Source organism: Limulus polyphemus, unplaced genomic scaffold (genome assembly GCF_000517525.1).
Source record: "Limulus polyphemus unplaced genomic scaffold, Limulus_polyphemus-2.1.2 Scaffold180, whole genome shotgun sequence".
Classification (NCBI taxonomy): Eukaryota; Metazoa; Arthropoda; class Merostomata; order Xiphosura; family Limulidae; genus Limulus; species Limulus polyphemus.
In genome coordinates, this window is record NW_013665790.1 from 402,338 (window position 1) to 423,153 (window position 20,816).

The 20,816-nt window shown below is 32.5% G+C and overlaps 1 protein-coding gene across 2 annotated transcripts in view; it reads right to left on the reverse strand.

Moving 5' to 3' along the window:
* Positions 1-292: 292 nt before the first annotated feature.
* Positions 293-20,816, reverse strand: part of LOC106478100 (arrestin domain-containing protein 4-like) — a 35,419-nt gene continuing 14,895 nt past the window's right edge. For both annotated transcript variants that reach the window (XM_022381638.1, XM_013938617.2), the window contains exons 3-6: positions 18,221-18,438; positions 6,265-6,447; positions 5,492-5,677; positions 293-775 (exon numbers count right to left, since the gene is read on the reverse strand). In XM_022381638.1, the coding sequence (XP_022237346.1) occupies positions 599-775; positions 5,492-5,677; positions 6,265-6,447; positions 18,221-18,438 (764 nt within the window). In that variant the 3' untranslated portion in view covers positions 293-598. The remainder of the gene's footprint in view (positions 776-5,491; positions 5,678-6,264; positions 6,448-18,220; positions 18,439-20,816) is intronic.

Genomic DNA, 20,816 nt, shown 5'->3' on the forward strand with positions numbered 1-20,816 from the left:
GGCGTAGTCAAATATATCAATCGAAAGGGTTTGACTACCTGAGTCCAAACTGTAAAGAGATAAGGGAGCTGTGAGCTAAAAGTTTGAACTTGAAAAAAAACCTAAGAGCCGCTATGCCGCGGCTAAAAACTGGTTATATTACTGAGAAGTCCTATGAGGTATCTACTACTGAAAAGATCACATTATAACGCCCTCACGGCTGAAAGGGCGAGCATGTTTGGTGGGACGGGGATTTGAACTCGCAACCCTCAAATTGCGAGTCGAGCGCCCTTACCACCTGGCCGTAGGAATTTAGAATTGTGGCTACTCTTGGAGAGTCCTGACTAATAATAATACTACCATATTATGAGATTTTGCTGTGTGGTTAAAGGGGAATTACCCAAAATTTGCAAAGCTGTATAAATGCTTCAGTTCTATGCTACCACAAATGAAAAGCGTAACCTATAGTAACAACTAGCCATTCTTTATCACATGGGTGATGAAAATGTAATAAGATTTTTTTTATTTGGAAAAATATTTCCAAATACCTCTGACCATTTACATTTCAATAAAGACGATAGCTTTACCACTATTCCAGCCTTTTAAAATAATTCTAGCTTCATTTGTTCATTGTCCCGGTGTTTAGCCATGAACGAAACATAGGTAACACTGTTGGGTAATTCGTTCCCTTCTTTCGAGACAGAGTTCCGTCGCTGTTCCGTATCGGATAAGTGGCTATCATGATAGGAAGCTGAAGCTTAATTTCCTTCTCCGGACCTTTAGGCGTGATAATAAACTGTAAAAAACAGGAAGAACAAGAGTTAATGAGCAGTTTATGGTTTGTGTCCGTGCTAATTGTAATTTGTAATGATTAATCATAACACAAAGTAGAAAGGAGGAAGGTCTAAATTTTGAAAGCTCTCGGGTTATCGGGTTTCCTTTTTGTGACTTATCTAATTTTCGTGCTACGTGACTTTTGAGTATCACGAACGAAACAAACGTTAAAACTTTTAATACCTATTTGTGGAAAAAAAGACACCATATACTAACTATAGTTGTATTTTCTATGTACTGGCATTGTATTCTGTATACTAACTATAGTCATATTTCTTATGTATTGAGATTGTATTCTGTAGATGGTTTTTTCTTTTTAAAATTAAAATTGCATAATAGAAAAATATTAATACTAGCTCCATCTAGTGTCGAATCTATTACTTATCTAGGTGAGAATGTGTGATTACATTACAAAAATCAACTATATTAACTGCCTTAACTGCTTCACTGCGTGAGTTTTCTTTTTTTTTTTTTTTTTTTTTTTCTTGCTGGTAAGCACATCGAAACTCCATTTGTAACGTTGTACGTTTTCAGATTTAACGATGAGCCACCGTGGGTCCATTATATGGAAATATACTGATTTTGTTTCTATAAATATAAAACCATGTGCTAAATGTTTGCGTACTGGAAAATATAAAAAATACTTTATATATATAGATATATATGTCCATTTATATGATGCAGATAAATAGAGGCTATGTAATAGTAGTATCCTACATTGGTGAGAATGTGATTTTAATAATACATCTATGTTGCTTATAACCTATACTACTAACTATGTGATTGTGATTCTAAGAAAACTGAACCATATTAGGTACTTTGGTACAACTGTGCTATCTGTAGGTATTGTGATATCAAATAACATAGGGCTATATCAGTATAACATAAAATGCACAGGAACGAATCCTTATTTAAGTTTAACTAGTGTTATTATGTTTTTGTTGCCTTTAAAATGAGAGTTACATTAAGTAGAAATGATGAAAGCAATGAGCAATAATTTATAATTCTAATTAAATGGAATGTAATATCATATGTCAGGATGTGTTATTAACTACGTAGAAATGGGATAAAATTAGATTATTTTTACCTCAAAATTTATTGTTTACATGAATAGAAACATAATAACAATTGCGCATATTAAAGTCCTGATAATTTGCATATCAAGAAAAATATGATGATAATTACACATTGTCAACCTCAGAATGGTGTCTTTAAAATATGATGATAATTACACATTGTCAACTTCAGAATGGGGTCTTTAAAATATGATGATAATTACACATTGTCAACCTCAGAATGGTGTCTTTAAAATATGATGATAATTACATATTGTCAACCTCAGAATGGTGTCTTTAAAATATGATGATAATTACATATTGTCAACCTCAGAATGGTGTCTTTAAAATATGATGATAATTACACATTGTCAACCTCAGAATGGTGTCTTTAAAATATGATGATAATTACACATTGTCAACCTCAGAATAGGGTCTTCAAAATATGATGATAATTACACATTGTCAACCTCAAAATGGTATCTTTAAAATATGATGATAATTACACATTGTCAACCTCAGAATGGGGTCTTCAAAATATGATGATAATTATACATTGTCAACCTCAGAATGGTGTCTTTAAAATATGATGATAATTACACATTGTCAACCTCAGAATGAGGTCTTAACTTAACTGGAAATATAATAAAGCTATTCACCTTTAGGCCAGGATTCATTATTAACTTTGTAAAATATGGTAGTACAGGGTCGCTTTCCACTGAATAATTTATTCTTTTATTACGAAAGTATAATTTTGACACATTCTAGCCTCAAATACGTTGTTTGCGTGAGTGAAATCTCTTAATATTGGTTTATTTCTCATTCCTGTATTTAGTGTTAGTAAACGCAAACATGTGATAATTCTGACACTTTCCAGACCAACAGGTGATATTTTCTTAGGGAATGCGTTAATATCAGATCACGCTCTTCCCCAGAAAGTGAAGTTTAAGAAGGTAATAAAGAGATGATTTTAACACGATTCAGCTGGTTACTGAAGTGGGATGTTCGGTATTGGTTAAATTCCAGAATGTACTCTTGCCAAACGTAAATTTAAATGTTAACACTATATATGTCAGCATCTGGTATTTACTAAAACAGAGTAATTTGAAACTGAATCATACTTTCTTCTTCTGAAACGTATTGTTCGACGAAACTTTAGACACTCTCACGCTCAGAATGTTCTGTAAGTAAGATGTAAACCTTTACAGATTTCGCTAAAAATAGGATGTTTACTTAGATATTAATGATATAATGGTGGCTCACGTTTGTTGTTGTTTTTTGCACAGTGTAGTGTTCACATACCTAACTCTTTCACTGCCAAGGAACACATGTAATGGATATCACTCTATTTAACCTATACTTTAACCCTGAAAGATGTAATATTAAGTAAATGTTCCGAGAAATAGGTAAGAAATAAAATCCATAGTTTTATAATTGATTTTAACACACAGTTTACGAGTCAATAAGACCGAATTCTGGAGATTGGAAGGACTACAGCCTACAGAGGGGTTTCATGGTATTTCAAATTAGAGCTAAATAAGAGGGAATCCTCAATAGCCGCGGCTCTTGACATTCTGTTAGGCAGGATTAAAGTAAATTAATTTATGAGACTTTGGGCGTAGTCAAATACATCAATCAAAAGGGTTTGACCTCATGAGTCCAAAACTGTAATTAAATCTCAAATCGGTCAAGGGCTAGAATTTTGTACTTGGAAAGAAAACTCAGATCCGTTCTATGAGCCGCTATGCCACAGCTAATAATTACTCGGATAAAGAGCGCAGTCTGTTAACATCAAAAATAAAACAATTTACTACTAAAATAACATCCTTCAATAGTATTCGGCCACGAAAATGCGAAATTTATGGGTTTTGCAGGACTGTGATCCTCTTGCAGAAAATAATAGAAGTTTTCTCGTTCAGGCAGGCATGGGAGTTCATCACCTTACGGCGGAAAATAAACTACAATGGGCTTTCCTCGGCCATCTTTATTGGTAGAACTCGTGAAAACCGCAGAGTGAACGGCTTTATAAAGCTTTAATGTTCAGCATATGCGGCCACTACAGTGTTTTGTGAGAGATTTAGGATTGGGATATGGATTTAACTCTATCATAACCTAGAAAAGGACAAATTAGGCTACGCTGATGGGCAAACCAGAATGCAGATATCGCAAGGAGTTCAAATCCCTATTTAGATTTTTTACAAAGGAAAGAGGGTACCGGAAAGCTTTGTTTGATAACTAATACACCAAACATGTCTCCCTGACTCACTGCTGAGTCACTGGGAGACATTTATCTATAACTTAGTGGTACAGATTCAAGAAAGTGAACACTTTGGCTCAGTAACTATGTTTTACTTAAGTTGAAGCACTTCACATTGGCTCACAATCCGAGTTTTACTTAATTAATAAATACTGTTTACGTGCGTAAACAGACGAACACTATGGCACTTTTTAACTCAGCAGGTTTTCGATGTTGTTGTTTTTGTTTTTTTAGGGGCTGGAATGTATTACAACTAGCTAACTTATTTGTTTAGAATGTACTGTCAAATAACATAAGAAGGTGACAATATAGATACTCTCTTACCTAAAGTTTTAACAATATTCGTTCGCTTACTTTCTGTCTCCGTACGGTTTGTTTGAGAGATGAAATACAATAACACTGATTTGTACTATACGTTCTAAAAAATAAACTAAAAGAAACTTTGGGGAAATCCTAATGGATTAATAATTTTTCTTATGGCTTATATTCCTGAACCGTTGCAGAACATGCCTTAGATGACAAGTAACACTATCATCAGTAGTTAAGCTGTTCTTTGCACCAGAATACGTTACTTATACAGCATTTACTCATATTCAAACATTCTCAGATTTCCAACGAACTTTTCCAAAATTCTGTAGTTCTCTCTCTATGGGCCTCTGTTTGGCAAAGAGTATTTATATATATTCCTTGTCAAATGTTATTGCTAGCATTTGTTAGAGTGTAAACTATTTTTATCAGTTAAATACATAAACCTTAATTGTACTTAGTCGGTTGTTCGCAGGGAAAATGTACTTTTTCTCTTGCACTTTTATGTCTTACCTCACTTTTTGAGTATAACTTATTCCTAGCCATGCGCTGTCTATCGTTTTTATTTAGCTATTTCATTTTGCTAACAACCTTTATATTCATTGTAAAGAATATAATGAGACTACTAAAGTCAACATCAATTTCGTAATATTAAGCTCAAAATACGCATGGAATGGAGAATAGTAGTCAAGGCTGGCTACAAACCTAATATTCATGTTATTGCTGTTGAAATGTAAAGGGGCGATCCTCTTAAAAAAACAGTGACATGTGTTATTAAACGTGTATATTTATAAATAATGAAACTAAATGATAAAAAATATGAGTCTCTATTCTTAACCAGAAGTAAAAATAACTTAATTAAAAAACCTCAATTTTAGATGAATTTATTTGTTTGTCACTTGTTGTAATTAAGTATTTTAATATAAGAAAACACATACTACGTCGCTTTCAAATAAAGTTTCAGAACACCATAAATTACTATGGTTTTTATAACGTATCCCGTTGAAAGTTTCTTTGATTTTACACATTTCTCTTACACTGATATCGTCAAAAGTCTTACATAAATATCATACTGTACGCGGATTAGGTGACAACCCCTAAGATTTGTCGGCGGAAGTGGCGGAATGCACATCATCTCATTTCTCCACTGGTCAGTTGATCCTGCCTCCACACGTCCTTTTTCTAATGAAGCTAGCTCCCTAGTTTCTGTCTGCACTATCTTTCTCTTTGAGGTGTATTGAATAGTCTAATGGAGGAAAGAGTTAACATTTATCATAATTTCTTGAAAGAGGAAAATATTTTGTACTCCATATCAGCAACAATATCAGTTAAATTTTACATTTCTCAAATATGAAAAGATAGAAACTTTAATGCACTTATATCTATATTTTCTTATCTAAACGTGCTTTTACCATGCTTTTTGTTAACTTTGTTAGTTATGATAAGATTGTCTACAGACTTCCTGAAAACGTTAATATTATTAATTCTTTTTTTTTTTTCTGCATATTTATGAACACCAATCAATCCGGCCAATTCGTTTCGAAAGTGTAGAGACACTAGCGCTATCTCTTGGGATTTTTAAAAAACAAATATTAATAACATACATAGCAGATTCTTATTGCGATTTAACTGTTTAGAACAATATTATTACAGGCACACTAGACTACCTATCTTACAGTAATATATTAATATATATAAAGGAACTAAACACAATAATTTAATCAATTTGTCTGGGAACATTGTCGACAATTGTAAAAACAAGAAAATAAATTATAAATAATAATGGCAGAAGTCACTCAATAATAATAAATTAATTATATTCAGTAACTATACCTCTGATAGAATTGCTCTTGTTTTTCGAATCGTAATCTTACTACTGTTCTCTATTGTTGCAGAAATACATATACATTCTCCAGGTACGTATCCCCCTCGGTCTAACCGAACTCTGCAGCTGACGGGACCAGCCGACAGACAAGGGACGCCAATTGTATCTTCAATTTCGCAGAGAAATGGTTGCTATAAAAATATCAAACAGACGAATTATAGTTAAAAGACAATAGAAAATTTTGAAGACATTAAATCATAAGTAGTAAACATTTTAAACCAGGTAAAAAAAAATTAAAGAAATTTGCTATATGAGAATGCTATATTACTAAATCCAAGTACTTGTCGGTTAAAACCTCTTGGTGGGTAAAAATATTTGGTAGATTCATAATTTTTATGATGACACTTCACATTGAATTCTTTTTTTTTGACAGCTGTCCAATTGAAGTTATTTTTTTAACGAACACAAAAAATATATCTGATTAATAATATATGTGTTGAGAACGTATTGTCAAAATATAGACTGGTAAGGCTTAACATGCTTAGAATGAATACATGAGAATCTTAGTCTTGGTTAATGAACATAAAAAAATATATCTGATTAATAACATGTTAATGTAAGTGTGTTGCAAACGTATTGTCAGAATATAGACTGATAAGGCTTAACATGCATACGATGAACAGATGTCAGCCTTAGTGTGGATATTGTATTATCAGTTTTTTGGGATGCGTACGTCTCGCAATGAAAAATAGCAGCATGTTTTGCAACACGCATATTTACAATGAACAAAATCATTATTATAAACTATGTTTCATATTCTTTTATATTGTAACAAGCAAGTTTTTCATGTTGCTATTATAAGAATTTAGGATGCCGTTACTCTGTGTTTTTCCGTAAAACAGATTGCAATGTTTGATCCATTTGGAATAATTTTGTTTGTTGTTGTTGGTAAGCACAAATTTACACAATGGACTATCTGTGCTGTGCTTACCATTGACATCAAAACCTAGTATTTAGCGAGAATCATTTGGAATAATTATGTTTTCAGGGCAATGATAAAATCAAATACTTAATCTTAGAATTGAATATTTTCAGTCTGAAAGACAACTTATGCACATGTGAGTTTAAAAAATCAGAGGCTGCTTGTAAAAGGCGTTCACACCATAACAACTGTTGTTGTAACAAATGGCCTATATAAATGGCATTCCGACCACTACTGTGTCTTGTTGTATCTCAGCCAGCCTAAAGAGCTCTGGATTGAGCGAATCGTGTCGTTGGTAATGGATATGACCATTATAGTGTTGTTGAAATACAATTATTATACACTCCTTCTAATTCTTGATATCTCTAAGGAACTAGATTAAGAATGTTGTGTTAAAAGTAATAATAGGCCTAATATAATGTTTAATTACAAGTATAATTAAATACAAATCATACACACCTAAGATTAAAGTATAGTCTAATTCTTAACTACTGATCAAAGAGAAGGCAGTCATCAAGCAATACACGTCGTCTCGAGGTCTTTGTCGACACTTTAAATCGAATAATGTGATTGTCTGTCACTTTTATACAGTGCGAAACGTTTTCAGCAGTCTTGAACCTGGACCTTTCGATCCGCATCCCGACACTCTAACCAATAGGCTAAGCCTGGCCTTAACATCAAACATTTACCCACAATTTTGAACTAAAAACTTACATTTTTCAAACCTTGTACCAAAAACTCTTCTTTCTCTTTAGACACTATTTATTCACATCCAGTGCTAAATTTACGTTCAAAATATTATATCAAAACTTGTGAAGTGTTTTAATAAATATCCAAACCACACTTCTACCATGCAGGTGTGAATTGAGAAGGTTATCCACACTGGAACATCTCACCATTTTCAATAAGGATGCCAATTTTGACAAAAACTACCATATCATATTAGTTCTATCAAAAAGAAACAGACGAAGAAGTAACACAATTGAAATGTCTTCACACAATATATGTGTGTGTGTGTGAACTTTTAACTCCTTATTTCAGTAATAATGGTTAAAAATATTTATGCGCTGCGTTAATAATTCCGAACATTAAAACTACCTAATTTGTTCCAAATGATATTCCATGTAACAAACATAATATATTTATCGCACTCAATCGCATGAATAATTAATATTTCATTTCAACATTAGATCAGCGTTATAAAACTTTATCGTGGTTCACTTGATTGTTTGTTATAAAGCATAAAGCTTCACAACGAGCTCTGCACAACATGGATATCGAAACCCGATTTCTAGCTTTATAAGTCCATTGAATTACCGCCGAGTCCCCGCGGACACCTTTAGCATGAAGTGATCAAATTAGTTGAACTTAAAGTTTAAAATATAAAATACAAAATCTAAACATAACTATAATTTAATAGAAGTGAAACCTGGTCTACACACTGCTCAAAATAATTAAAGGATAATGAAAGTAATCAAGGTATTGTTTGTTCTAGCTATGACAAGGAAAACCATTAAGTTCAATTTTAGGCAAATCAAGTGCCAGATGGTCTATCATGAGATCCGACATGCACATTTGAGTTGTAAAGAAACTTTGTGTTTTCAGCTGTTTGAACAGCAACAGAATATGTAGAAATATTCAGATCGACAGTGAAACATGCCAAGACCCCAACAAAGAAATGCGAACTTTTCATAATTTTGATGGAAATAAGTTGGATTATAACTAGTTAAATGCAACAAGTCTTACAAAGTGTGCATAGCAGGATGTAAACTCGCTCTCGGATCACCAACACTTTTATCTGAATATACAGACAGGGTATATATCTTTGCTGACAATCCAACAAAATGACCATAATTTGACAGTAGCTGTATTTAGACTGACTCGGTTACACTTTAGAGTAAGAACGAAATCCGAATTAGCGAACATATTTTTCACACTGTAAAGAACTTGAAACCTGTTTTATTAAAAAAAAATATAGTTGGCTTCCGAAATATGTATTATTTTCTTTCTGAAAATAAAAACTCCTAAAACGAAATTCTTACAACAAGATAAATATATTACCAACAAAAAATAGTAATTAGTATTATAGTAAGAGGATTATGAAATTCAATTGCGAATTAATTTTTTTTCTATGTCTTACAGGCGTCATTGCATGTTGGTTCACCACGTTATTTGATTCTTTAGTAAGGAAGCACATTATGCTAATATAATAATTGGTAAGAAGAAGATAGACCAATTTTCTGTCAAAACTTATAGTATATTACACCATCAATAAAACTTATGCTTACAAATCGTTGTGTGCCTACCTACTATTAAGACGTTTGATTGTTTGTTAAAACGGGTATTAAACAATTAGGAAAACTGGTTTAAACGACAACGAATTTCTTACCCGAAAGGTTAACTTTCAGACATAAATGGGTTCCAAAAACGATTGTTGTTACCATCTTTAACTGTAGTCTGAATATGCCTAATATGGACTCGAAGTAACCGGAAAAATCTCAGCTCCCAAACTAATTTAACAGTTCAGAACAGCATCTTAGCAACAAATCCGCATGTAAATGTTGGGAAACAGGTTTCACGAAGTTTGGTTTAGGTCAGACAACCAGTGGAGTGATTTCTCTCTTTTCATCTGCCACGACACTACCAGTCTTCAGTAATCTCAAGAACATGTGGATTGGTCAAGTGACTTGTGGGCGAACAACATTTCGTATTGAAGTCAGATACACATTTTACAGAATCTCAGGAACCATATCAAAACCCAGTTTCATGGGGTAAAGATATGCATGTGGTAGTGGCGGTAGTATACGATATAGAGATGTAGTCTTATAGCCATTAGTGTTGTGTGATACGCAGGTGCAGTTCCGTCAGAACTTTCTTCTAATGGATGATAACACGCATCCATCTTGTTCCCTTGTTTAGTAATTTCCTGGTAAAAAGAGGATATCCAGCGAATGAAGTGGTCAGCACGCTCACTGGACTTGAATACTATTGGACACGAATGAGGTGCTCTAAGACGCTTGGCAATACTTGATTCACCTCGAAGTAGTGTTGATGAACTGGAAGCAACTTTGAAGAAATAATGAAACACATTATTCCAACAACTCATTTATCCGCTCATTTTAAGCTAGCCATTTCGATCTTCTACTTGTGTTAGCGTCTGAGAAGACTATACGCCTCATTAACAGAAAAATCTGTATTAACAAATGAACATTTGCATATCAAATCATATGACTGGTCACATTGCGCTTGTTTTGCAAAAACATAAACAAAGGGATTGTAGGTAAATGTAAACTAAATGTAAAGTAAATTAAGAAAAAGTTTAGATCCATTATTATGGATTAACACCAAATTTATATGAACACAAGTTTCGACATTTTTACGTTGAACTGCAAAGATCAACATCAAAGTATTGAAACTTGTTTCCATATAAATTTCATGTTGCACCATAATAGTTGATCTAAACTGTATTCTAAATATAGGGATGCCACTGATATTATTTCATAACATTAGTTTTGGAAAATCTCTGATAATACCTTAGCTTACTTATTAAAATGTGTCTTAACGTTTAGCATTTTAGGATTCACGATCCCGGCTCGGCATGGCCAGGTGGTTAAGGTGCTCGACTCGCAATCTGTGAGTTGCGGGTTCGAATCCCCGTTAACAACAAACGTGTTCACCCTTTCAGCTGTGGGGGTGTTATAATCTGACGGTCAATCCCACAATTCGTTGGTAAAAGAGTAGGTCGATAGTTGGTGGAGGGTGGTGATGACCAGCTGCCTTCCCTCTAGTCTTCCACTGCTAAATTAGGGACGGCTAGCGCAAATAGCCCGCGTGTCGCCTTGCGCGAAATTAATAACAAACCAAACCATTCACGATCCAAGTGCTAATGGTTAGGACACACTGTTCTAAGTAATCTAAGATAACTTAGAACAAGAGTAACAGCCAAATTTCACTATCCGATCAGACTAGAGAGGCCCAAGAGTTGGCGATAGGTGCTGTTGACTAGCTGCACTCCCTCTAGTCTATTAGCTCAAATTTAATGGAAGCAATGGTTAGAAGCTTTATGAAACGGAGCTTTTAAAGCAGTATAATAGCACTAAAACAAATGTCTGTTGATAAAATTCCTACTAAAACCATTAAATGCATTTCTAAAGAAGCAAGTTATACAAATAATATCACATAAACAGCAAAATACGTTTTAATTATATCAGTCACACAGGCAGGCACAGTGTGAAACCAGCGGATAAACAAGAAGAAACATTTTAACTTTCATGAACCTCTTAGTTGATATTTACTCCATCAGATGTCGCGACAGTCTCTTTTAGTTGTTCAGTGACAATTCTTTGGTTAGTTGTGTTTAAGCGCAAAGATACCCAAATACTTCTATGACAAACCACTGGTTAAACGGTGTAAAATATTACCTAAGAAGACGTTGATATTGTAAAGTAAAAAATAATCTCATGATAACAAAACTGGTGAACAATATTTCACGTAAATTGTCAAAAAAATATGCACTAATTAGGAAATGTCACTTATTGATTAGCAGTCAGTTTACAAACTTACAACATTAAATTCAGGGGTTCGATTTCCCGTGGTGGGTACCGTGCAAATAACCTATTGTGTAGCTTTACGCTTCAAACAAATAGACAAATAAATCCTTAGGAAATTGTCGTTGTCTGAATGTAATAGTAAAGAGGATTCAATTCACCATCTTATATGTAAAATTCAACAATGTTAAATTTAACAATGTTAGTTTGCTAAGTATATGTAGACCTAATACAAACTAACGGATAATCCGAGACCATAAGCAATTCACACATGACATTTTTTTATTATTAAGAATATTTCTGATGCAGATAATGTTCTTATCTGTTTAAGAACCACATGACTCAACTGAAAGTGACAAAATTTTCAGATGCTCTTCATATCATTGTATGTTTAGTTTAACAAAACTTTTAGTTTCCATTTTGCACTTTCTAAGACGTATAGTTTTATTATTACCCCTTCAATAACATAAAATCCAAAAAGTTTATCACTAGCTTAAGGAAAACCCCAGACAAGAAAAATGTAAGCAAAATTATTATTATAGTCTCTTTCTCTCTTTTTGTTTTTTACTTTGAAAAGTACAAATTATTTTGCGTGCTGCGCACCTGTGCACACTAGTTTTGCTCTTTCTGTGAAGTTACCAGCTTAATCTTTTCTGACTTTCATCTGCTCTAACAGAGAGAAACACGCGCAAACTACTCTGTCAAATGAAAGCATTTATTTTTATATGGCAATAATATAAAATTTTGCTGGAAAACAATACCTTCACAACACGTAAAAAAAAAGATTTTAAAACTTTATAACAATAACTCGTTCAGAGTATCTATTGGATAAAATTAATATGGTTTGTTTGTAATTAAGCACAAAGCTACACAATGGGATATCTGTGCTCTGCCAATCACGGGTATCGAAACCCGGATTCTAGCGTTGTAAGTCCTCAGATATACCGCTGTGCCACTGGGGGGGGGGGGTAATATGGTTTGTTTACTACAAAAAAGAAGAACTAGCAGTAAAAATAGCTGGATTTTTTTTTGCTTTGTATTTTAAATTTCTTTATAATAACATAAGTAGATTGTTACTCGGCGAGGACTTTCTGCCTATACCTGGAAGAGTATGTTTCATCAACCGAAACCTTGCTAGTTAAGTGTTGTTAACAAGATATTATTTGGAACATTTAACGCCATTATATCGTTCTAAACTTTGAATCTTGAACTCACACTTAGTAATTCCAGGCTTTATCCTCGTGAAGATATTGAACCTGTTTTAGTACTGAGAAGAATGAATTAACATTTGTCAAAGTAGAGCAATAATTTTTTCTCCGGGAATTTGTTAAGTAATTTTAGGAATTCCAAATCATAATTCTCATTATTCTGACTGATAATGGTGGAAATTATGCCTTGAAATTTAATTTTTGATTTTTTACTTCATTACACTATCTTTCTTACATGTATTTATGTAAATATATAACCTTAAAACAACCCTATTTTCGCATACATAACATTTCTACACTTATTATCTAATTAGCTTTATCTAATTTGACAAGTGTATTAACAGTAAGCCTGTGTTTCTAGCAAGCTGATTAACTAGGTAAAATTGAAGCATCGTGAACAAGAGACAAAGCGTAATTAGGAAAAAAAACAGCAAATACACAGTCTTCTCTGAAAGACTTCAGGGATACTTAATTCACTAGAAGACGATCAATATGAAAAAAAGTGCTTGAGAAGCCTGTCTTTCAGATGAAGAAGACACAAAAGTGAATGATGTGTTATTGATTGACTGGGATAGGTATATGTATGTATTGTGTGAACTCTTCATTGTCTTCGAGTCTACAAAACAGCTGGTGTCGACTTCATACGTAAATAGACTTCACAACTCATCCTTTGGAATCAATTTTCGCACATTCACAAACCACTAAGATTTAGTCTACTAAAACGTCACCCGACACATAAGTGATCACGCAATCAATATAAAGAGTATAATATTTTTATAGATTCTCTTTTTTATTATCTTATTTTAATTTTTACTTCATCATATATTTTTATCGATTTTAGACCACAAAAAAATTTTCGTACGATTAAAAACAAGAGTACACAAATTATCTCTGAGATATATACGCATTAATTAAAAAAAAAAACTAATCAAAATGTATTTAAAGTTTTAGTAAAGTTAAAATGTTATCTGATTTTAAAGACGAAATGGCGTGGTTCGTGTTCTGGTTCCTTATTTTCTCACTTGACTTAGAAGTCACTAATGTCAATTCTCAAGTAATATATGCTTAGTTTGTTGAGGTATGCTATCTCAACTGTCGTATAAAATTATACATTTTACCGAAGTAAAAGCTTACAAACATCATCCAGAAGACAGTTGTACTATTAGGATGACCACTCTCGACCAACATGTAAAATGGAACTAATCTCAACCAGTTTAAATAATATATCTGTTCCACTGAATTAATCATGCAAAGATATGTATTATACTCAGATAATCAGGTTCATCTACCTTACAAAATATATTTGTTCTGTTGAGGTCATCAATCCCGGCCTATTCAAAGTGTGAGTTCTCAATCTACCTAAAGAAAATACGAATTAGATCAAGTTAATCTTTGTTTTGTTAGAAATTAAGCAAAGAAGAAAAAAATATATTCGCCAATAAATGTCTCATCCACTCAGATTAATGAGACGCAAAATCCAAGGATACGAAGTAAACTGTTTCTGTCAAGTTAGAAAAAAGGCGACGAGACAAGTTTCACATCTAATTGAATTGAGCTTGTCTCATTTCCGAACCATTTCTGCGCCCAACCGTAAATCAGGACGGTATGTTTTTCATATGTAATATGCTAAGTAAATAAGTAGTATATACTTTGTTATTTCAAAAGAAGTTGAGAATAAAAGGGTAAAAAAAACACTTTCATTATTTTTATCTTATACAAAATTCTGATTGATTTAAAAACACGTTTTTTGTTATAGAACAGAGCCACACTAGGCTATATGCTGTGTTCACTGAAAGGAATCGAACTCCATTTTTTAATGTTTTAAGTCCGTAGTCTTAGAGCTTTTTCACCGGGGGACTTAAAAATAGAATAACAGAAGTTTTTAGAATAGGTAAGTTCTGATTTTGATAATTACAATAATTACTTTTTGAATATAACTTTTACCTGATGATGAATCGATACTGTAAAAAAGTTACTGTTATTTTATTTTTGAATTAATCATTCATTTCAATATGTTCCTCACTAAACGTTAAAATTCCCATTGCATATTTTGTATGCGCGTGTTTATTCTTTAACCCTTTCCTAACTTAGCAAGATCACAGATTTAATATTGTTTTAAGCTCTATTTGTAATGTCCTGATTTGTATGTTACCCAGTGAGCATATGATGTTCAAATAGACATAGGATGCCTACGAAGTTTTAAGTTGACATCCACATTTTCTCGTAAATTCTAAGCTAAATTATAAATATGAGACAGTTGTGAAGTGTGTAGAGTTATTTCAAGACAGCAAGTTGAATCAGGTAGGGTGTTAACGTGAATTATTTGGATCTATGTTTGTTATTGCGCTTATTGAATTACTTTGCATAAGTAAATTGATCTTACTTTAGTCTTAGTATTGTTAGGGAGGTTTGAACATTATTTGTAACGTAGGCCTATAGACAAGTTACAACAATGTACAAGCGTTAAAGCCTATAGACACGTTAAAGAAGGAAATAAATTAACTTGTTATAGTTGAAGTGGGCTGGACGTTTAATTATTTTCACTGGATAATTTAAAACAGCCACTACAAAATAAGAACAGCGATACACATATACTTTTCCCTAACCTAACAAGGTTACAAACATAATCTTTTTTTCATGACTTAAACAGTTTGCAATCATATTACTGTTTTTTTTCCTAACTAAACAAGTTTACAGATATAATACTTTCGTTTTTCTAAATTACCAAGTTTATAAATAAAATATTTTGTTTTTTCCTTAATTAGCTATTCCTTTACTATTTTAATTTGAATAAATTTCCTTAGCTTTGGGACCAATTGTGGCTAAATGGTAATCGTGCCGAGAATGTGAATCCGAATATATTTGGTTCGCGTACCGTTGCCACAAAAACATGTTTCGCCCTTTGGGGCCGTAATTGCTTCATAAGAATGGCGATCAAATACTACTATTCTGCCATAAAAGAGTAGTTCAAGAGTTGGCGGTGGGTTCTGTTGACTTGCTACCTTCTCTCTCTAGCCTATCAATTGTATATTAAGGGCGGCTTTAAGCTGACAACTATTGTGTAGATTGACGTGAAAATTCTAAAATTCACTAGCTTTAACAACTAGTGTACCAAATTGTGTTGAACCTGAATATTGTGAGAAATCTATAGATAAAGTGCTTTAACATACTCTCCAATATAAATGAATACCTCTTAAAACGTCTATATAATTTTTAGTACATTGCCTTTTTTAACCAAAATCTCTACTTGCGTGCAATGTTTATAGGAGTCATTCATCGAATACCGTATATGATTGCTTTTTAATAACTAAGAATGAGATAATGAACACTAATTTACAATTTTTAACACATATTGCTCTACAACAAACGTAATTTTTTTTTCATTAACGATAATAAGAAAAAATGGTCATTATCTTTTCCAGTTATTCAAATATAACTTCAAGAAAATAAATGCTCATTTTACAGTTTATCTCTTTAACCGAACTAAAGGTTGCCGAACACAAAGCTCAACATCTCTTAAGAAATAAAACCTTTCATTCTTGGACAGCAGCTCTGTCGACTATAGATTTCATAAAGTTTGTGTAAAACATACTTTTCCTCTAAAGCAATAATACTAGATTGAATTAATCTAGGTAGATTAGGATGGGGAATCATCTTAATTAAAAGAAACTACCTACACCGTATTATTATGATTGATTCAGGTGAAGGTATATAATGCTTAACAAATAAATACGTTAAGTTGCCCACATTGTGTAATAAAGTTGATGAAAATATTACCTAGAACTTTCGCAACCTTGAGTAAGCGTATTTAACACATTTCTATTTATTCTGATATAGATGTTTATGGTTTTTTTTAATACTGATAGGCATTCTCAACGTTACTTAATTAACGAAGTATAAAATGTATATAGAAATTGCGACTGCTTAATCAACGCTTGATTGCAAGCCTGTATACATAGGTATGAATGTGTATATGTGGTTGGTTTTTTGTAGTGGAATTTGTGTTATAAACTCCAATGTTGTAAGTTTAAGTGCTATACTCGCTCAACAAAAATGGTACATTCGTTAGCTCTTCTTCACTTTCCCCAAACACGTGAAAGAGGTGTAACATTAAGACGAGTAAGAAGAGGTAATACATTGGATATTTCGATCTAAATAATTGTTTTCCGTTGGTTTACTGGTCAGGTACTGATTACTATTACTAGCTGCTAGTGTTAACAGAAATTGTAACAAGGTATTAAGGAATTTTAGAGACCATTAAGAAGTAGCTGGAACAGAAAGATTAAAGGGAAGATGACACTATTTAGGAGAAAGACGTGATACAACGCTTGTATTCTGTGTACAAATTGTTCGTTGAATATATCTCTCAATTACTTTGTATTGCATCAGCGTACTCGGACAGTGAATCCGAGGGTTAATGTTTCATGGCCCGTTACCGCAAAAACGCGCTTTGCCTTTGGGGTTGTGGGTAGGTTGTAAGAGTGATGGTAAAATCACGCCATCCGGTCATAAAAGAATAATCCAAGAGTTGATGGTGGATGCTGTTGACTAGCTATCTTCCCTCTAGTCCTCCAGTCTACAATCTCAAAACTATGGACGACAGTCTGCATTTTGTGTAGTTTTGCATGAAAAATCCAAAACAAACAAACAAAATCTGTAAGCATACCATAACACGCTATATGTATATAACGATAACAGTTTCTCTATTTTTAAATGTCCATGTATAACGTAGATCGGAAATTTGTTCTTTCACTTAAAACCTGTATTCATACTACTTCCCAAACTTATCAAAACTATACTTCCTTAACTTATCATAACCTATACTTCCCAAACTTATCAAAACCTATACTTCCTTAACTTATCAAAACCTATACTTCCTTAACTTATCAAAACCTATACTTCCCAAACTTATCAAAACTATACTTCCTTAACTTATCAAAACTATACTTCCTTAACTTATCAAGACTATACTTCCCAAACTTATCAAAACCTATACTTCCTTAACTTATCAAAAACTATACTTCCCAAACTTATCAAAACCTATACTTCCTTAACTTTCAAAAACTATACTTCCCAAACTTATCAAAACCTATACTTCCTTAACTTATCAAAACTATACTTCCTTAACTTATCAAAACTATACTTCCTTAACTAATCAAAACTATACTTCCCAAACTTATCAAAACTATACTTCCTTAACTTATATAGAACAAAAAAAACTACTTACCACCAGGATTGAAGGTTCTAAGTTCAAGTCAATTGGATTCATGATAATAAAAACCTGTTGATTTTTATGCACAATACCAGTGGACTCTTTGAGGGAAGCCTTACAGAAGTACTGCACCCAACCGTGTTTTCCTAAAAATGTAGATGGAAGACCCAGCGGCAAGCCAAGTTTGAATGGGAAAGAATGTACACCAGGTGGCAGCGTTATTACTCTTGCTCCTACACGAAAATTAATAAAACAACAAAATACGTGGAATTTTTTAAAATGTTTTTCGAGAGATCGATGTAAAAAAATGGCACCCTCTGTGTTTACAACAAACATTTGGCAATCAGAAACTCTGAATAATATACATGAAATATTATTTTGAAATTCAGACGAACAAAACTATTATTTTAAAGACCTGCTCGTGTATAAAACTTTTATTGTGATCCTGCTTTATTATTATCATTAAGTATTTAGTATTATGTATATAAAAACTACGGGTTTATAAAAATACAAACTCATATATATATATATATATATATAGAATGTTTTTCTTCATATAAACGCAAAGTCAGTTAGGAAGTATCTTTCACCCACTTCTATCAGTTCCTTTAGACTAACATTGTTATACTTAACCTTATGAATGTATTACGAAAAACCTGACATTTACATTTTCTCTCAAAAAATATGTTGAATTATCGATAAGAGGTGAACTCAAAACCGTCGCCAAAAATATCTAAAGTGGCATTTTTCATCTCTGAGTTGTCGCCAAAAGCAATAACAAAAATGTTATTTATTGAAATTAATTTATATATATATATATATATATCTATGTTTGTTTGCTTTAGCAAGTGGGTAATTAATTTCACTTTTTGTTGATGTGTAAAAATGAGGTTCTTTGATTGGAAAAAGGTAGAAACCGGTGATAAAAACAGTTTAGAGAAAAGAAGGGGGACAGTTGAGACTATTAAAAATTGTGCATATTTTGGAGCAACTTGTAGTATCTAGCAATGAAATGGAGGGAGTTGGATAAATATGTGAGTGTTTTTGAGAAAGTAAACTGAGGTGATGGTCCAACTAGCATGGTGTTTCACAAACTTTTCAAGAATAGCTTAAGAAAAAAAGGAAGCTTTAGCAAGCAAAATTAGGTAAGGAAAACAATGGGTGCAAGAAATCGTCGTATTCCAATCTGAACATGACAGTTTTCCTGAAATTTCTTGGTTTTCTGCTTGACTTTCGACGGAGTGGTCATTTACAGGACAAAGATTTTTGTGTTTGGAACACGAATCCAAAAGACCAACTACTGGCAGAGACAAGTGTTATATTCTCCAAGACCACAGGAACTAGATGATAGCCATGTTTTAAGAATTGTATTTCGAAAAATTGTTTCATTACCTTTACAATCTTACTTTATGGTACCTGATTATTTATTTATTTTTTATCAAATTTATTATCAAAACTCAATGTTTTTTTTTCAGATAATTTATTTTATGTTCGGTAAATTAGACTTGTTAGTCTCGGTTTATTATAATCTACGTCAAACAATATCAAGTTAGATTAATGATAGTTTTTAAAAGACATCCCATCTCATCTAATTTTAAAGTAAAATATCAATGGATATTTCGAGCACAATTATAGGTGTTCTGTTTCCAGTGCTGCCCCTTAATTTCAATCTGTTATATGCCGATTTCTATATAGATCTTGTTGTTGTTGTTGTTGTTGTTTTTAATTATTTTTCATTAAATACTAAAATAGTTCTTGTGACGGGTTTTATGTCTTAATTCACTTATTTATTTACAAAGTTTTATGTACATAGTTGGACATACTAATTACTAGCCATAAGAGATGCCATTTTGAGACCGTACGTAATTATTGTATATTCACTGTAAAAGACTGCTCGGTGAAAGCTTTTGGGTCTTGTTTTGGAGTTTAATAAAGAGTCACTCATTTGTCGATTCATCAGGTTCTTTATCTTATACACAGTATCTCATTTTGTCTGAAAGGCTAACTATATCCGCTATCCGCAAAATTAATAAAAAAGAATGTTTAATGTCAGTAAAAATCGATTGTATAAGGATTACCTTAACATACACCTCATCAATAGTAGAAGGTACATGTGTTGCTATAGTTACTGGTATTCTCCCGAACAGTTATTATACACAACAAATTACAACTGCTAAAGTTATGTTTATAAGCATTTTAAACAACAATACTTTTACTTATAAATTTTATATACTTATGATTAAGAGAATTAAAAACATTCTGACTTTTTCACGATAAAACTAGAATGAATTTAGTATAAAATACACATTAGTTATTTTCAGGGCACGAAAATACACAATGCTAATTTTTAGTAACTTTTGATTTATTTATCAATACCTTAAAACGTATTGATTGTAATGAACAAATGACGTAATTTCATGAACTTTCGTTTTTTGGTGTTCAAAGGACAGTTCACATATATTGTAGACGATAAGATCGTTACAGTAGTAGTTAGTATTAGATTAGCACGAGGTACCTGCATAACGTCTGGTATTAACAAACAGTGTGATATATGTATAGTATTTGGTATCTGTAGTTATAATGACCTTATTGTCTACAGTGCTAACTTACT